General features: G+C 30.5%; 1 protein-coding gene across 1 annotated transcript in view; it reads left to right on the plus strand.

The window, feature by feature from the left end:
- LOC134687006 (uncharacterized) overlaps window positions 1–20,301 on the plus strand; it is a 32,394-nt gene that overhangs the window by 772 nt on the left and 11,321 nt on the right. The window contains exon 2 of the mRNA XM_063546915.1: window positions 18,410–18,675. Coding sequence (XP_063402985.1) covers window positions 18,410–18,675 — 266 coding nt within the window. The remainder of the gene's footprint in view (window positions 1–18,409; window positions 18,676–20,301) is intronic.

Here is a 20,301-nt window from a genome sequence, read left to right on the forward strand (position 1 = left end):
TGTAAATCGAAATAACAAAGTATATATCATAAGAGATAATCGTTAGGCTAAATGAATGTAAATAGCATTATGTACATTCGGATTTTGTTTACAAAATAATTTATAATATTACATCATTGACAATCTCACTAATCAGCTGTTTCTTTGATGTGTATTGGGCAGGTAGTATTATCTAATTAAGATATCTATACACTGATTACACAAGAGGATTACCTAAAGAAGTAATTGTGTATTGATCAGTAAATAATCATGAGTAATTATCACTTACAATTGAGGTAAATAGGCATGTTATTAAGAAGTTTACAAATGTCCATTTATAACAATCAAAATCAAATCAAGGATACAGATTTAGTATTATTGTTTCAAACAAAGATGTACAACAAATGATGATACATTTACTATTTAAAAGACTTTCTTTGACAAAAAAAAGTATGAAATTGAGAATAGAAATGGGGAATATGTGCCAAAGTTGAATGAGACAATGATTTAATATAAAAATAGAAAGACAGGATATATGATTATTATATTCAGATATTATATTATAAAAGTCCCTGAGCAGTATTTTAGAACAACTCTAAACAAAAACCAATTATTTTTTTATAAAAATGATTCTGGTCAAACTTGTTATTTTATTTCATAAATCATAAATTTCCTTGAGGGACAAGACCAACAATAATGACATTCCATTATAATTAATCTAAGATCTACTTGTCACACCTTTCATATTGTTGCCTCATATAAAAGCTGCTTAATCTCGGCCAAAATATCCCAAGGCACCAAGCTAAATGGTAGTCAAATTAAAACATAGTTTATAATGAAAATTTAAGCCTACAGTGGGCACATTCACATACATGTACATCCTATTTGATGATAAAAATTCTGTTAAACTGGCAGTTTGTATTAACAGTTTCACACACTTTTATAAAGCCAAAAATATTTCAAAGATGAACTGTCTTCATTGAAATGTTGCATTATGGTCTGACAGTGTCCTTTCTAAGCCCCCCTTCTCTCTCTATCTCTCTTTATTCAATTATTTCATTTTTTCAGTTAAGAGGCATTTGTGTCTTTTAACACATCTGATGATCATCAGAAAACTTTACTTTTTCATAGATTTTGTTCAAGATTTAAAACTATAGACAGACACTTTTATACTCCACTTACTGTAAGAACATACAAACTTATCTGACTGTATGAAGGTTGTACTTATTCTGAATTGAAATCTCTTAGTAGAAAGGGCAAGTTAATATAAAGATTACTAAGTCAGAAATCTCTTAGTAGAAAGGGCAAGTTAATATAAAGATTACTAAGTCAGAAATCTCTTAGTAGAAAGGGCAAGTTAATATAAAGATTACTAAGTCAGAAATCTCTTAGTAGAAAGGGCAAGTTAATATAAAGATTACTAAGTCAGAAATCTCTTAGTAGAAAGGGCAAGTTAATATAAAGATTACTAAGTCAGAAATCTCTTAGTAGAAAGGGCAAGTTAATATAAAGATTACTAAGTCATGAAAGTCAAAAGTGGGAAATACAAAAAAAACTGAAGCTGGTTTGATTCAGATTGGGTTCTCCTTGCACACCCCTGAAATTGGAAAATATATACTAGAGTTTAACTTTTTGGCATAACTGTTTCTATAACAAAATTTGTTGCCTTGCTACATGTACCTTACTGAGGTTATAGTGACCCCCTCTAACCTCACATAGATGGACACCTGAAAAGAGGTCCAAAGCATCATGAAAAAGACAATTAGATATATTTGAGATTATTTCAATATATATATACAATGTACATGTACATGATTTACATACAATTTGTATGTCTTACAAACTGACTTTTTTTATCAGTAAAATGTAGCTCTGACAACAGGCTTTGATGAGTCCGAATACCTACAGCCTAGAAGTCTAGTGGATCTATCAATGTATATATTTGCATTTGATTCAAACAAATATGTTTGCTTTGTTTTTTGTATTTCAAATTTTATTATGCTTATAACAGTACAAATGTACATGAAAAAGGATACAAATTTAGTTTAATCATAAAACAAAGTTTATTATCATTGTTTATGGAGATAAAAGTTTGAAGGTCAGCAGTTTTTAACATGCATACAAATGTACATGTTTATCAAAGTTTATTTTATGTGCACATCGTAAAATATGTCTAATAAGATGGTAATTGTGACAACAGTTGTATGTTTCTTATTTGTCATTAATTTCAGGGCATTTTATAGGTTGCTTTTCAGCATGGGTTTTTCTCATTGTCGAAGGCTGTTCTCTGTGTCCTAAAAATCTTGTAAACAACACAAATGAAAGGTTGCCTTTTTTGGGGTAATTTTTCAACTTCTGCTGTTGCATATTCAGTTTGTTATCATCTAGAGTTTCAATATGTTCCTTTAGTATTTTATTTTAAAAAGAATATAAAATTATTTGTTAAAAGTACACTATTTAAAAACCTCCAGTTTTATAAGGTTAAGACACTGATTCTTTGTCTGATGGGTAAAATAATTGGAAGATCAAACAAATGTCTTTTAAGCCTCTATATACATGTTATACAAACTTTTCTTTGTTAAAAAAGTATTATACATTACAGAAATAATATCCATATTCAGAGTAAAGGTAGATAATTTAAGAATAATAGCCTATAGTCAGATGATGACAAGAAATGATAGGTCAAAACTTTACACCTGAATTTTGTTTGATCTTTTACCACCATTACTAATATACATTGTACCTTGTTAAGGTAAAGACTATTGAGTTACCTGTAATAGATACCATACTATAGATTATGATACCATTACAAATATACCGAAATAGTAAAGATATAGACAAAAAACTTAGTAAATATATAAACAATTGTTTGCTTAACTTTTGTATCACTGGGGATCTATTGAATTGGGATATAATTGTTTTGATATTTTGTTTGTATGCATTTGGGTTTAACTTTGCACTATACATATACAACATGTAGAATGCCTTCTATTTATATATATATATATATATATAAAACAAACAATTTTTGTTATTCATTTAAATGGTACTTTAATGTAAAGGAACTATAATAAGGATTCCATGTAACAGTTCAGTGCTGTTCAGATTAGACAAATGAAAGTTTACACTCTTATTTCCCACATACAGGGAAAGTGAGTATAAAACTTCACGAAGGACATATTTTGGAGATAACCATTGATCTATATATGGGCATGGAGTAATTTTGATCAGACAAAGCAAAGATTTTTTTTAAGTTCAACTTGCTAATTTTTTTTGCCATATTATGTAAGGAGACCTCAGCAATTAATTCTGTCATGATTCACTTCCAAAAAGTGTCAATCACACCTTTAGGCATTTGCAAGCATAAAAAGAAGAAAACTAGTGAAACCCTAATCATGATTAGTTTTTATGTTTGCCTGATCAGTTGTTACATGTATGGGTCTATAACCACTAGTCTTTGTGGTTGTTGTACATCAATGATCTTCCTATGACAGAAATGTTCTTTGATCAAAGGTCTCCTTATGTATAATTGAGACACCAGATACCCTAAGTACTTTTTTAAGGTCTTTTATGATTATAAGATCTGAGGTACTTTGTTTTCTCTACTGAAAAATTGTCTGCTGTGAGATAATACAAATACCTAGAAATTCAATAACTTATCAAAATATTCTACAACCAATTTTTTTTGTCGTTTTTTTTTGCTTGGTTAGTGCAGAAACGTTTTGACTTAAAAAGCCAAACATTTCAGCATTTAAGGTGGTACCTACCACTTCAGGGAGATAACTCTGTAAAATCAGCTAATCGTGTTAATTACGTTGTGTTGTTAGGGGAATATTAAGCTTCTCAATGATCAAAATAAGTGTTTGTCAAACTGCTATATAACCTGAGTGTAATTTTTCGGATAAAACGGTTGGTTCAAATTTTTTTATTTTTTTTAATTTTTGTCAAAGGGTCAAAGTAAATACTTTGTCAAAATTTTAATAAAATTAAACAAGCCAAATTCATTTTAGTGAAAGTGTTGGGTACCACCTTAAAAGATTCGTAGCCAAGAATGAAAAGAAGCCATTCCTGTACATTGAATTGAACAAAAAGTTAAGCGAAACCATACTAAATATAAAGATAACTTAAGTTTGCCAAATTGTAAAATTTTATTGAAGAATAGTAGAAATGTAGAGGTGTAAATATTTGTTAAAACCCTCAATGTGCCTGATACAAGATGTGACCAAAGATTTTTATCATGTTTAACAAATAAACCTTGTCAAAATGAGGTCAACAAATATATAGTGTATTGATTTAAAATTTTAGCACCTGTACAGTGATTACCTTTCCTATCTGGAGTAGATATTGTAAAAGTTTTAATATTTAACCATTTTGTTTGATACTGAAAATATTTATTAACATAGGTTTTGTTCAAAATTTACTAAAAAAGAATTATATTAAGCATATATAAGGATTGTTACTTTGTAAAATGTTTAATTTCCGGTCCTGTTATTTAAACATATTATTTTGAAAAAATAACAGGATGTCTAGTTGATTTATTTCATCATGAATTAAAAAAAACAAATTTAAATTGAGTGTAATGTCATTCATCAGTGTTTAAATAAGGATTTAATTTTCTATGAATATGAAACCAGAGAGAGAGAGGGAGAGTTTTCATTACAGAGAGAGAGAGAGAGAAAGAGAGAGGGAGAGTTTTCATTACAGAGAGAGGAAATCAGAAGTATATATTACATCATATATTAAAAAATAGTTTCATTCCTTTATGTTGGATACATCTTTATACTAGGTATTATGTTTTTCAAATTAAATCAAAATTTATCAATGAATTAAAGTAAAGTCGTGAAACATTGTCTTCTAATTATAAGTAATTTGTTTGTTGATGTTTAATACCGGTACACTTTCAACAACCTAACTACTGAGGTCAATATGACTTATAAGCATGAGAATAACAAAAGCCATTGCCAAGTGGTTTTATATTCAAGAATCTGACAAAAGCCAAAGAATGAGAATCATAGGGTTGGAAATCTGGCTACCCTAAATAAAATTGAGAATGGAAAAGCGGAATATGTTGAAGAATCAACAGCCAGACAAAACAGCAGAAAACATTGGGTCTTCAACACAGCAAGAAAATCCTACAGCATACAGGCTTCAGCTGGCCCCTAAAAAATATATACAAGTTCAGCAAACTGGACGTCACAGACTTAATTCTGAAACATGATTAATGGGCCAAAATTTAAATAAATGTACAATTCATTAACAAAGTTAAGTGGGACACCTGAAATTACAAGCTTAGTTATTTTGCTAATAACAAGAATGTGTCCTAAGTATATGGATGCTCCATTCACACCAAAAACTTTAACCTGAAGCAGGACAGACAGACGAACAGATGAATGGAAGGACGGACAAACGGACGAACAGACTGACAGATGCACAAACAGATGGACAGAAGCACAAACAGATGGAGGCACAGACCAGAAAATATTATACCCATAAATGGGTCATAAAAACATAATGCCCATAAATGGGGCATAAAAAGAATACAAAAAATGGGCAAAACATTATAAGCAGCATTTGGGGTAGGATCCGTTCCCCCCTTCCATTGATACTCTCTACATATTGACATACACTTTATAAGGTGTATACCTCAAAGCTTTGTATATTTTTGATGCCCTATAATTACATCACAATGCTGTGAAAGTTTAGAATTTTTTTGATCACTTTGAAAGAATGAATGAGCTGTATTGCAATCATCAAACCAGCAACCTTAAGTGAGGGTTGATTTTTGTTTTGTTCAAATTGGACCAGTTTACAGACTGTTGCAAGGGTGTAACACTTTAATACTATATAAGTAAATAGTAATAACTGACATTAAGTATCCCATTCATTAAGCATTAGCTTGAAACTTGTCAATAAAGTAAGATTTTGAGACACAATCGTGATGAACTACCACTATAAATTGTCTGGTGAACTGTCAAAACACTATCTAATCCTTTCATTTAAAATGTTGCATGTCTTAAATTGCATGAATAAGGAAACAAAATGACATAAACATTGTATTAAAATTGAATTTTCTTTCCAAAAAAACCCAATAATTAGATGATAAGTTAAACCTTTGACCTAAAAAATTTAGATAGACTACCACAAATATACAGTGTTTACAAACAAATCGTCTTGTACAAAATCGGCTTTTTAAGTTAATTCATTGTGGCATAAAAATGTCGTTTTGTATGAAGCACCTGTCACTTGATAAAAAACACTATATCCTTGTTTCCCTATAATGTGGGGTTTTCTCCTTTAAACCATTTAATTTGTTAGGGTTTGTCACGCTATGGAGAAAAGTGATATGTGATTATGTATTATAGAACATGGTACAGAATTCTGATACATCATATGTATTGTGTCAGGTTAACTTCTTTGGTTTAAGTTGTCAAATTGAATTATTTTTTGGGGTTTATCATTGCTTTCTGTGCCAGGTACCCATTTTGTATTTATGTCAGTTTCCTGAATTGTATTTTTTCTCAAAAAGACGTAAAAATTGAATGTTTGTGGTAGATCTTTTCTTATAATGGATTTATTTTATCACATAAAAATTTGCTTGGATATAAATTTTCACTTAATTATACAAACATGCTAATTATATAACCACCAAGATATCATTTATGAATGATGTATGATATCATTTGTAAAGAATAACAAAGTGATATATAACATATGGACAGGATATGTGAATGAAACAATCAAACTTTGGAAAATATAAATATATGCATAACTTATTGTGGTTGACTTAATTATCTTAAGTTTAATTGTTTAATGTTTAAAAATGCCTTAAGGCCAAATTTCTTCATCCATTTCATTGTCATTAATCTTCTAGACCCAAACTCAGTGCTACAGTCTCATCTTAAACTTTGAGTGAGGTTTAACTTTTGTTTCCCGTGGAAAGCCTCATTTTGATTTTGAGATGATTCAGGATCATCAATGAATGGAATTGAGTTATTGGTAATGGTTTCCCCCTAAACAAGGAATTGTATATTTAAATATACAATTCCTTGCCCTAAATGAATGTAGTCAATTTCTGTGTTTGAGTATTAAACCAAATCTTTTCTCTCATTTGACCTGAGGAGCACAATAGAATTAGATTCCCAAATGAACTTTTCTTTAAGAAAACTGTTGACGGCTGCTGAATTTGCATGAAGTATATCTAATAAAGGTTTATAGATTGCAAAAACTCATTTTCAAATTAGAGTGGACTTCTTTGCAAATACTTCATCTTTTCTCAATCACTGGTACTCTGGGTGATATAGCCATTTTGTGTTGATAGAGGTAAAGCAATTACCAATCAATAAATCATTGATAAGGTAATTTGTTGGACTTCTCCTAGATGTAAATTCTCCAGCATGGCAGGCCCAGAAAACTTAAAACACTCATGAACCAAAACTTGACCTTAATGTGCTACCTAAAACAAAGAGTGCTTGGACATGAATTATTCATTAATATTGAACATCTCACAAATTTGAAGTCCATATAAGAGGGTTATCTTATCCAAAAACCTGGGTGATAATTTGTACTAAGGAATTTTATCTTTGTTTGTATAACTTTTTTCCTGTCGATCTATTGGCCTCATACCCACGTTTCTAAAATCAAGTATAATTTGTATATGTCAACATTGCATGATTGTGATAAGAAAATCAGTGGGATTTGTTCGATTGAACAGATTAGATATATCATTGTTCCTATTCTGGATTGTTATGTCTATTTTTATCTAGATACAAGTACAGTACTGATAATGGCATTTTTGAGCAAGGGAGATATACTATAAAGTAGTGGGCAAAAAACAGCTTATCAAGGTCTAAATTTGTATTCAATTGCAGAAAAAGCTAATTGTCAAAAAACTAAAGAACCCACCTAAATCTGGTGTTGAACTCAGAAGCTCTGAAAGGGTAACAATTTCTGCTCTACATGTCAGGCACCTCATGATGTGTTACTCATGCAAGCCGTACTTTAACCTATAATGGTTTACTTTTTAAATTGTTACTTGGATGGAGAGTTGTCTCATTAACACTCACACCACATCTTCCTATATCTAAGTACAAACCCTGTCATAAGGCTGTTGGTTCTAAAGCTTCCTTGAAAGCAGCAAACCTCTATCAAGGAAATCATAATAGGAAATGCAGGCTCTTGAATATCATATCAACTTGGAGATTTACTCCAATTGCAGGCCATGCTGGAATGTGCATACATAAAGTCCTGGTTGTATTAGGGCACCGGTCTTATCTGGATAAATATGATATATGATTATGTTTAAGTTCTTTGCTTTTGCTGTTTTTTAATTTACATTTACATTAAACAAAATCATAAAGACATTTTAAAAATTAGGAAATAGTTGAGAAAATTGCTTTTAACTATGGGTCAGTTTTGATAAAAACAATTATTGAAATTTACACTAAATTCAACATTTGAAGGATGTTTAAAATCATTTTTCTTATAGTATAGCAAAAGTTTATTTCATAGGATCTGTTTTCAAATGTATATCATATAACTACTAACAATAAGAAATTTATGTAAATCACAGACAATTCTCAAGCTTTAAAATATCATTGCCAAAAGTTTGAATCTTTCCCATAACCAGATACATTTAAACATCTAACCTTAAAAGTTATAAGAAGTTAATGTTACGGAAAGACCAACAAGAATTGGGTCTTAAAGGTGAAGAGTAGGTGATTCATAGTTGTTAGGATGTCATTTATAAAGATACAGGTTGTTTTACCTGGTTATTGTCAGAATGTGTAATAGTTTGTGACATTTATTTGAATAAATGTCTGATCCTTGAAACGACAGATATCTATAATTTATGTTACAACTTAAAGAAACTACATCAAGGTACTAATGGACCAAGGGTGTTCTAATTTCTGTTGTAAAGTTAAACTTAAAGCACTGATTTAACAAGACTCGGTCACAATCATGGTTAGTTACTGGACATTAATGAATGAGAAATCAAGATCATCTCCAAGGAGGAAAATCATGGCCTCATTTTAGCCAAAATTGTTCAAATATATATTATGATCCAAATGCAGGAAACTTAAACTTTCTGCAACTATATTCATGCAGAAATCTTCTGTGCAATATCCCGAAAATATATTCACCAGATTTATTAAAACAGTGCATTCATGCTACATAACAATGTTGAGTGAAGTTAGTAATGTAAAGCAACCAAGTTATTTGTCTATTTTCTGGGGGGGGGGGGGGGGGGGGGGGGGGGGGGAGGAGGAGGAATGAACAGAAAATTTAAAAATGATAAAGACTATGATTATATAAATGTTTTGAAGGTTTGAGCTCTCTATTACGCTTTGTATATGATACATTGATTTCTTATAAGGAGCTATTGACATTGAAAATTTAGTTCTCAGGAGGTTTCTGACAACCCTGACTCTTGTCATTGTTTCATTCTAGGTCAATGTCTGTCTCAAACCTTGACAAGTATCATTGTTTTAAAACTTTATGTACATTTCAGCAGGCGTCATCTCTAAAGGTAAACATATTGTATTTGAGTTGAATCCCTCTTTTGTTGACCTATCATTTGTAGTTTGGATAAGATCAAATCAATTAAGGATACTTGAAATGATTGTATTGTATGACTGTTTGCTCCAGTAACTTGCTTTCAATGAAGTCTTAAGACTAGCAAAGAACTTTTGTATTTCTCTGGTGTGTCAGTGATTAACCTGCAATGTTAAACACTTAATTGGACCAGTTTCCATGGAATTAAACTGCAATATGTGACTGCATTTGGTAATTCTGATTAGTTTTCTATACTCTTTTAATTAAAAATGGGTCTTTGTTAAAAAGTAATAAAAAAGTTTTACATGTAATGCTACACTCATGAATAAAAAACATTTAATTTTTGTTACCTTTCATCAAATTTAACACGCCAGAGCATCATGAATGTGATAATGAAGAAATGGTGTAATGAAAGTTAAAATGAAATTTACACAAAGTTGTTAAATGTTAAGGGTAAAGTTAGTTCAGCAGTTTAAGGATTATGGAAGGATTAAACCCCATACAGGAGGTGACATGCTATTGTCCTTTCAAAAGTCAAAGTGTCAGTACGGAGCCATAATATAACCAGCACAGATCAAAATCACCGTTCCTGATCAGTTCTTAACATTTAAAATTAGAAATGCATTAGGTGCAAGGTTTATATTTACCAAGGGCATTGTGAAAAGAAAAGAAAAATCCATAGAATTCTGGCACCTCTTTATAAACTGTATTGTTTGCAAGATTTTAGTTCTATTGGATGTTAAAATGAAAGAAGAAAAAAATGAACATCAAAGACGATCCATTAGAATAAGAAAAAGTGAAAAAAAGAAAGTGAAATTCTGTGCCAGTATTATATAAATCCATCAAAAAGAGTTGATTACATTGGGTTTTTTTTAACAGCCACTGTACATTAAATGTTTAGAAAAAGTTTGGTCGGTAGAGGTACAACATCTATCTAAATTATTGTTGAAATTAGGCTCACATATATTTATATGTTTTATACTAGGCTGATATCAAAGAAAGTTTTCTATGTCTTTCTCATCCAAGGGCAATTAGAAAGTAAAATAATAAGAGTTGACACAAGGTCAGACTGCTGTATGTTATAGGATAATCTGCAAATGCCTGATCAAAGACGAAAGACAACAAAAAAGAGAACTATGTGACTGGTACAACCAGTAGGGACATTTGAAAGGATTACGTAAAACCACTTTTCATTGTTTTCATAATAAATCAATGGAATAATTCCAAAGACAAACATCTTATACCAGATTATTGGTGAGTCATTGGCTTATGGTTGAAATAAAATCATATTCTTTTGTTCAGAAGTACTATTCTGTAAAGATAACTTGGATAAGAGTGTTATTTTTAGAAACTGTATATAGTATGACTACAAAATCAGTTTAAAGTGGAAATTATCTGATCTTTAAGGTCATATATAGTCCAATCTGTATGTATAAGGTAATTCAAATAGGACTGATCAACAGATATTTTTATTGCCAATTAAATTTGAGATTTTTTGAATTTGTAGAAATTGATCTTTATATTGTTTGTCACACATCTCTATACAGAAAAGAATGACTTCATTTATTTGGTTAGTAGCTCAGGCCCATAGCCAGGAATATTTCCAAGAGGGGGGGGGGGGGGGGGGTACATGGACTAGTGAAGTGATCATATCATACTCAACTTTAACAGTTACAATTCAAACAGAATGTCAACTTAAGCATATTTGTTTTCACAAGATGGTTCAGAAGAACCCCTTGAACCCCCTTGCTACAGTTGTGGTAGCTTAACAGTGATAAGTTCTAAAGTGTGAGCATTTGAGGAATGTGTAACTCCTCTTCTTTCTGTTTGATCACTGCCTCTTTGGTCTTGATGCTCACCTCAAGATCAGGAGGTAGTGGGTTTGGTTTCCAGTCAGATGAAACCAATGACTTAACATTGGTATTAGCTGCTTGAACTTCTCTGCTATTAATATAGAAATAAGCAAATGAGATATGATTGGGAAGGGTCAACTTTCCACAAAAGTTCAAATAAATTGGGTGACAGCAATCATAGGCAACCGTACAGTTGTGATGTAAGCCACTAATACATTGTAATAATCCAATTATTCCACAAAAGAATCCATTTTAAATGATGGGCAAGGCAACAGACAAGCATTCAACTTTTACTGATAATACTTTCCATACTATTATTTTACAGATCTGATATGCTTCAGATCATTGCATGCAATGCTTGCATTTATTTTCTCTTATTATCTAAGCATCTTCACAATTAATTTGTAGCCAAAACTGGGAGCCATTATGAGAACATCAATCAAAAAATCAATTGGAAAATTATTCCATATGATTTAACGTTGCATAATCAAAGATAATTATCATGTAATGAACCATGTAAAGATATGGTTGTAAAATCAATTAAACCACTTAAATTAAAGTAACCAACCTAGAAGCTCTGTGTGACAACAATTATAACATGTCATATTTATAATTTGACAGTTTATACCACTGACATAACTGGTAGAGAGCTGTGTGTGGCAACAATAATCACAACAATTGAAATGGTGGTGAAAAAATTACCGTTTAAATCAGGAGCTCTGTAAGGAGGCATTATTATCATTTATTGGCTCTGTATTGAAATTACTTCTTCTTTACTTTTATATGTTTGCTGCAAATTGCTGGCTGATACTGGTAAAAGAACCCTGGTAACAACTCTTGAGAACAAAACTATCCAGGAAGAAAAAAAAATCCCACCTCTATCATATAAAAATGAAAGAGTTACCATGAAATTGTTTTTTTAAATATTCATGACAAAACTGACTAAAAATGAGAAGCTAGTTGCCTTATTTAGAACACAAATTACAATAATTCAATATATAACCTATTTATTTATGCATTAATGTCTTTGATTTTAATGTAATTCCATCTTTTATTTTTCTCCCTGATAAAGTATTGATGCTTTCAAACAGGATATAAATTAACTGTGTATTAAAATCATAATGAAAGGCTTCATCTCAATAGTCTTTGTTGAAATACAATGGTAGGAATTAAACTAGCACTTATGGATGATCATGGAAACAATTTATATCCTAAACACAGATGTTTCCATGATGGCAAATGCAGTTCTGGATATTAAATATCAGTATAAAAGAATGGATTGAATATGATTTCAAGACACCTCCACTGTATAGAAAGTTGTGGGTTACCTGGACTATGGTAACATTACCTTGACGGACAGGTGGACAGTGTCAGTGACAGCTTTATTGTTTGTCACATGTCTCATATTGTGCTGACAACACTGGACACACTTCTCCTGCAAACATTGAATATCAATAATGTTTCTTGACAACTTTATATTCAGATATTAATAAAGAGTGATGTGTGTCACACTGTCTTGAAGCACAATAAAAGGCATGTGCATGGTATAGTTGTTGGAAACACAATGTTACCTTGATAGTATTTTCTTAAACATTGATTTCATATTAAAAGTTCTATAAGTAGCTTCTATTTGGAACTTTTTGTTAGCAGGGCCCATTGACTGACCTAAGGAGGGACCCACTCCAGTCATGCTTCAGTGATTCCTTATATAATCAACCAAATTTTTCCCACAAAAGGGGGATGGGAGTCCACCAGCACTCCTTTCCCCACCCCTGGATCCCCCTATGGGTAGACTACTTTATTTATATTGAATAAGAAGAATGGTATTCATTTGTATGGTTAGCTTTGTTGGGTTGATTACTTTACTTACATATGTGCATATTGATGATTCATTGTGTAAGGAAATTAAGTGCTCAAGTCAATAAATAACCAACAATTTCTAACTGACAAGCTCACAGATATGTGTTGGCAAATTAAAAAATACATACACATTCATCATGGTTATGTTATGTTTTTTTTTATTTGAAATAAAATTGAGAATGGAAACCCTATATTTTAAAAGTTAATGAAGTACATATCACTGTTTGTAACTTTTGAATATAAGAAATCTTAAGTCCATATGAAACCTAAGCCAAACCATGAGGTAAAATTAACTGTAACTTTACACTTGACATAGTGCAATAACTGTCCATTAAATATACATAACTTAAATTGGCTGGGGGTCGATACCTTGCAGGGTATATTTACTGAATACCAGACCATAATGCAGAGTTGTGACCCAATCGGACACAGATAATTAGATTTACATAATGGATAACTTTTACTGCTCCATAATGGTGTTTTGTCCATATTTTTTTAGATTATTTGAAAACATTATAAACAAATAGTTATCCAGAATATTCTGTACAACTATTTAAGGCTAAAAGTGATGGAGCCACAAATAATAACAATTTAGTGAAATTCAAACACAGTCATAAACATGCTAGAAAGTCACAGAATGTGATTTATAGGAATCACTATCCATCGGCATCAACAACCACAGCAACTTATTGTAAAAAGCTTTATCTATGACAAGGTAGAAGACCTAGATGCTTTAAACAACGTATTACCTAAATGTATGCAGAAGCCTTGTGTTACAAAGTTTATATCTGTCATATGTCACATGTCCTTGACCTTGTTTTCATGGTTTAGTGACCTACTATAGAATTTTGTCATGTGAAATATTTCATTATGAAATATAGGATAAATGTATTTAGTACATGTATATGGGATACATGTCACATGTCTATCAGACATAATTCACCTGACCTCGACCTCATTTACGAAGACAGGCACCATGCCACATCTTCTTATATCTATCAAGTTGCTATCAACATAAAGTTAAGCCAGCGAGAAATTTAATCCCATACACTCTTGTCTTAATGAAGTTTTTATGAATATCAAAAAGTCATAAAATATATAAACAAGTTAATGTATTTATGGTTTTAAGATGGTTTCCAGAGCTTGTTACTTGCTTTGAACAGTAATTGTAACATGATTATACTTAGGTACTAAATAGATGTTTATGCCATTTTATCTGATGTTAATTCATCATTATATCAGAATTTGTCCTGCCTTTTATTAATCACATTTTGGCTCAAAACTATGTAATCAATCATTTGTTCATTCCAATTATTTTGCCTTTTATTCCACTGGGTTAAAGAATACATGAGTTAAAACCATTACATTTGTTTCCTTTTCATAATTAAAATTGCTTTATGTATTGATGAACTTCAGAACTAACATTAGTATTAATTAATTTTGTACTGATTGTGAATAATCATTATTTATATTTACAAATGTACTTTGTCACTTAGTAAATAATCATTATTGATTATCATTTCTAATAATTTTTGTACAAACTTTGTTGGCTTAAAGTATTAAAATGAGTGTGGACTATATGAAGCTATATTAAAGGCCAACAATGTATCAGACTATATGAAGCTATATTAAAGTCCTACAATGTATCAGACTATATGAAGCTATATTAAAGTCCTACAATGTATCAGACTATATGAAGCTATATTAAAGGCCAACAATGTATCAGACTATATTAAAGGCCAACAATGTATCAGACTATATGAAGCTATATTAAAGGCCAACAATGTATCAGACTATATGAAGCTATATTAAAGGCCAACAATGTATCAGACTATATGAAGCTATATTAAAGTCCTACAATGTATCAGACTATATGAAGCTATATTAAAGGCCAACAATGTATCAGACTATATGAAGCTATATTAAAGGCCAACAATGTATCAGACTATATGAAGCTATATTAAAGTCCTACAATGTATCAGACTATATGAAGCTATATTAAAGGCCAACAATGTATCAGACTATATGAAGCTATGTTAAAGGCCAACAATGTATCAGACTATATGAAGCTATGTTAAAGGCCTACAATGTATCAGACTATATGAAGCTATATTAAAGGCCTACAATGTATCAGACTATATGAAGCTATATTAAAGGCCAACAATGTATCAGACTATATGAAGCTATATTAAAGGCCAACAATGTAGCAGACTATATGAAGCTATATTAAAGTCCTACAATGTATCAGACTATATGAAGCTATATTAAAGGCCAACAATGTATCAGACTATATGAAGCTATATTAAAGGCCAACAATGTATCAGACTATATGAAGCTATATTAAAGTCCTACAATGTATCAGACTATATGAAGCTATATTAAAGGCCAACAATGTATCAGACTATATGAAGCTATATTAAAGGCCAACAATGTATCAGACTATATGAAGCTATGTTAAAGGCCAACAATGTATCAGACTATATGAAGCTATATTAAAGGCCAACAATGTATCAGACTATATGAAGCTATGTTAAAGGCCAACAATGTATCAGACTATATGAAGCTATATTAAAGGCCTACAATGTATCAGACTATATGAAGCTATATTAAAGGCCAACAATGTATCAGACTATATGAAGCTATGTTAAAGGCCAACAATGTATCAGACTATATGAAGCTATATTAAAGTCCTACAATGTATCAGACTATATGAAGCTATATTAAAGTCCTACAATGTATCAAAACACTCAGCTAGACTTGTTTCAACCTTGTTTTGTTATCAAAGCCATTTCCTTCATTCATTTTTTTGCCTTCTATGTTTGCCATCTTTTTAATACACAATAGTGACAGAGCGAATTAACAACCATAAAGTTCCTAGAGCACATTCCATCAATTATGCAGTAGTAACTAATACCAACATGCAACATGATGGTTCTGTACTTGTTAGTTTGTTCATATGGTAGTTTTATTGGCATTTTTTTTTGCATATGTATACTTTTCAGTTCACTTTTTTCAAAAATAGAATTTGTGTTTTAATGTTGTTGTTTTTTTGGCGAAATTACAATAGGTTAAAAGGAGAACAGGTATTTTATCTATCCATACAATTGGATTATACATATTTCATGGATATCCAATGTGACTTTAACATGCATGTATTGACTTTATGAAAATCTTTGTCATAATATATGTTTTATGTGATTCAACTTTTAATCGATAGAGAAAATTGATACTGTTTTAAGCAATAATTGCATAGAACTCCATGAAAACTGCTAATATCAACATTGATCAGCATTCTAAACTTATCCAAAATTGATATATGCAGTTTTTGTATATATTTTTTTAAATGGATATCTTAAAAATAAAGTTCAAGCATTTTAAATTCATTACATTGTGAATTTTGAAACAGAATCAACATAATGATTAAATAGATTAATACTAAAATTCAAATCAGTTTGTATAAATAATTAACTATCTATACACTATTATTACAATATATATGAATTATCTAACTTTGTTTGGACATGTCAGTCTACTAACAATGTAAATATCTAACATCCAATATAAGGAAAATAGTATTGATTGTGTAAATATAATACTGTATGTTACAAACTACCATGAGATAATCTGTGTCTGATACTGGAACAGAAAGACTGAGGGTCAATTTAAACTGGTTTTATACTATGTTTGAAAAAGATATATACTCTACAACAATTTCTTTTTTCAAAACAGTTCTTTTTTCAAAACAGTTTGAATGAGGTGCTTTTGATACAGGATAATTGCTGTAAAATTGCACATTTTGTGTGATGCAGAATTCTAATAGATGTACTTATCGCTATTTGTATGCCATTACTGGACATCAAAAAAGATTCTGTAAAATTTTGAGGTCATAATAGAAAATATCTGACGCCATAATGGAAAAGTGATTATTGTATGACGTCAAAAATTCAAGCAGAACCTATTTCAAAATAGCAATAAGGTGTATAGATAACTTAGATATTGCTAGTTAAGAACATAATTAAAATATCAAATTATTAAATTGCTCTTTGTAGCAGGTAACTATATCTTCCCACAACTTAAACATATTTGTCTATCAAAATACATAAAGTTATTTTTGGCATTTTAAAGGTATCATAGATTTTGTCAACCATTTTAATTTAGATCTAAAAACTTCATAATATACAGAGAGTTAAATTTCATGGGAAATCTAAATTAAGCTGTAAGGAACATCTGATTTATGGTAGACTATGATTCTAGACCCCCTTGCTTTGTTCAGGTCATACATTGCCTGACAAATGGCCGTTAACATTTAACAAATAAGAATAGTATATTGTTCTTTGGATCACCTGGCTATAAAATAATAAACTGTCAAATTTAACAATACACAATCAATACAAAATGATAGAATACCAAAATTATCACGATTTTTTTGCTTTATAAAACATTACCAAATAGTCATCAATACTTCTTTAGTTGACACAAGGTTAATATCAATTTTAATAATGAAACAGCTATTGAATTCTATTGATAAAATTTCTGCAGAATAATCTAGTGGACTAATAGAGTAAAAAAATAAAATGCATCATTATTTTGCCAGATAAAAAATATTGAACTTTTTATAAACTAAAACAAGAATGTGTCCAAAGTACATGGATGCCCCACTCGCACTATCCTTTTGCATGTTCCATGGACCGTGAAATAATCTAATTTGGCATTGAAAATTAGAAAGATTATTCTATAGGGAACACATGTACTAAGTTTCAAGTTGATTGGACTTCAATTTCATCAAAAACTACCTTGACCAAAAATTTTAACCTGAAACTTCCACTTTCATTTTCTATGTTCAGTGGACCGTGAAATTGAAGTCAAAAGTCCAAATTGGCTTTAAAATTAGAACATATCAGAAGCAACAAGTGTACTAAGTTTCAAGTTGATTGGACTTCAGATTCATCAAAAACTACCTTGACCAAAAACTTTAACCTGAACGAATGGACGCACAGTCTTAGTCACGAACGAACGGAGCCACAGACCAGAAAACATAATGCCCCTCTACTATCGTAGGTGGGGCATAAAAATTTATAGGAATTTGTTTATTGATGAAAATAAGATTTAATATCACATGTTCCATTTTAGCAAACTTAACCTATGATAGAAATTTTCTTTTCTAGCTATTGGTGACCTTTCTGCATATAGTCGAGTCGATGACCATCACACTGCCAAACATGGTTTTGAAATAAACTTATTCACAGAAGACAGTCGCCCACATTGTATATCAGATAGATACCATACTGCCAATCAAACACCGGCATGTAAACTTAGAGGGGCGGACTTGTACAGGAAAGATGGCTTATGTACGGAAAGCTTATTCAGGATATGGCCAGTTGTTCTTAATGAACATAAAGTTAGAACTCCTGATCTTAATCTGCCAAGAAAGGTATATATTATAAGCTTTATTATCGCCAAACCAAAGGTGCAAGACCGGCTTCATGGGTAGTCAATATCGCAAATTCTCATCTATTTTAAAGAAAGTGAAACTGGACAGATGAATATTTTTGTTTTACTTTTTCACTATCTATTGTGAAAATGAACAGTAGATAAGTTTTCTCTCTCCTTCGATGGCAAAAACAAGGCTAAGTTATATCTTTTTTTAGTTTGTACAACTTTTGATACTTGAAATATATTCTTTTGAAAGGATGTAATTTGGTTATGACATTACCTAAAGCTGTATAAATGAATAAAATCTCTATAATATCTAAAATATAATTTAACAGATTGGAAACTATATATAATACAAGTGGATATTGATGATTTTTATCAATAACTTAATTTTCCCTTGTGAAATGATTAAGATGTAAGATAAAAAGTGAGACCAGAGTTTTTACTTATAGAATAATTGAACACTGGTATTTGGGTGGATCATGTTTCTGTCTGTTTGAACATTCAGTAAAGGATCAAAGATGTATATTCGATTATTTGTGACCTAGAAGATCTATATATTTGTAAAGATTGTGACAAAACGCACCTTTGCATGAATAGACCTTAAATTTAACATTGGTGTGACATCATACAGCAATATACATTCATATAACATGTTAAACTTGAGTAAGTAATTAAGAGAAGAAAAAATAACAAATTACATGATTTTCCTAAAAATACTTATGTATATTCGAAATATTATACACATTTTTGAACTTTATGGAACAGATAGTCATATTTATAAGTAAAAAAAAAAACAACTGGTGTAATTGTCAAATTGAAAGATCCCAATATTTAAATGATCGATCGATCGATGCTTTGGATAAAGGCAACATTTGGAGTTCATCATTTAGTTCATCATCTTTAACAATGAGCACAGTCCTATAGAAATTGCTAGAAGAAAATAAAACAAAATCATTTGCACAAATAATTAATTGGTATTAAAGATGTAGCAGTTGCACAAGTCAATTAGTGCCAGTTTACCACTTTTTCTCTATTTTAAATGTTGTCATTTTATGAGTTCAGTGAGTGAGTGAAGTTTTTTTGTGCTTAAATTTATCAAAGAATTTAAGATTGATTTAGAAAAATAAAACTAGAAATACCCAAATTTAAACTCCACAAAACAAATCACTTAACAGCATTGCCTATAGTAGGCTTATAATAAGTTTAACCAAGTTTTGATTAAATCTGATGAATAACTGGTATAAAAGAATATGTTAAAAGTTAATTTGATATATTGGTCTATACTATGCATATTTAATCAAATAAATTGGATTTATAGGTTTCCATTACATTGAGATTCTTTTTGCTGTAAAATAAGCACAGTTTATGAACAATGAATGTCAATATGATCTCACACTCACAAAGCCTTGGCACAACTGAAGTGTAGACATTTGTATTTTAGGGAATAGGAATTTATCAACCTTGCCATCCCCTCCCATTACAATTTTATTTATTAAAAAACATAGCAATGGTTGCAGGTCTTAAAGTCACACCAATCTTATATAAAACAATTATCAAACAGTTATATTACTGTTTTAATTTAGTCAAAAGTATCTTAATCATTTGTATGGATTTCACATCA

This window comes from Mytilus trossulus, chromosome 10 (genome assembly GCF_036588685.1).
Source record: "Mytilus trossulus isolate FHL-02 chromosome 10, PNRI_Mtr1.1.1.hap1, whole genome shotgun sequence".
Lineage (NCBI taxonomy): Eukaryota > Metazoa > Mollusca > Bivalvia > Mytilida > Mytilidae > Mytilus > Mytilus trossulus.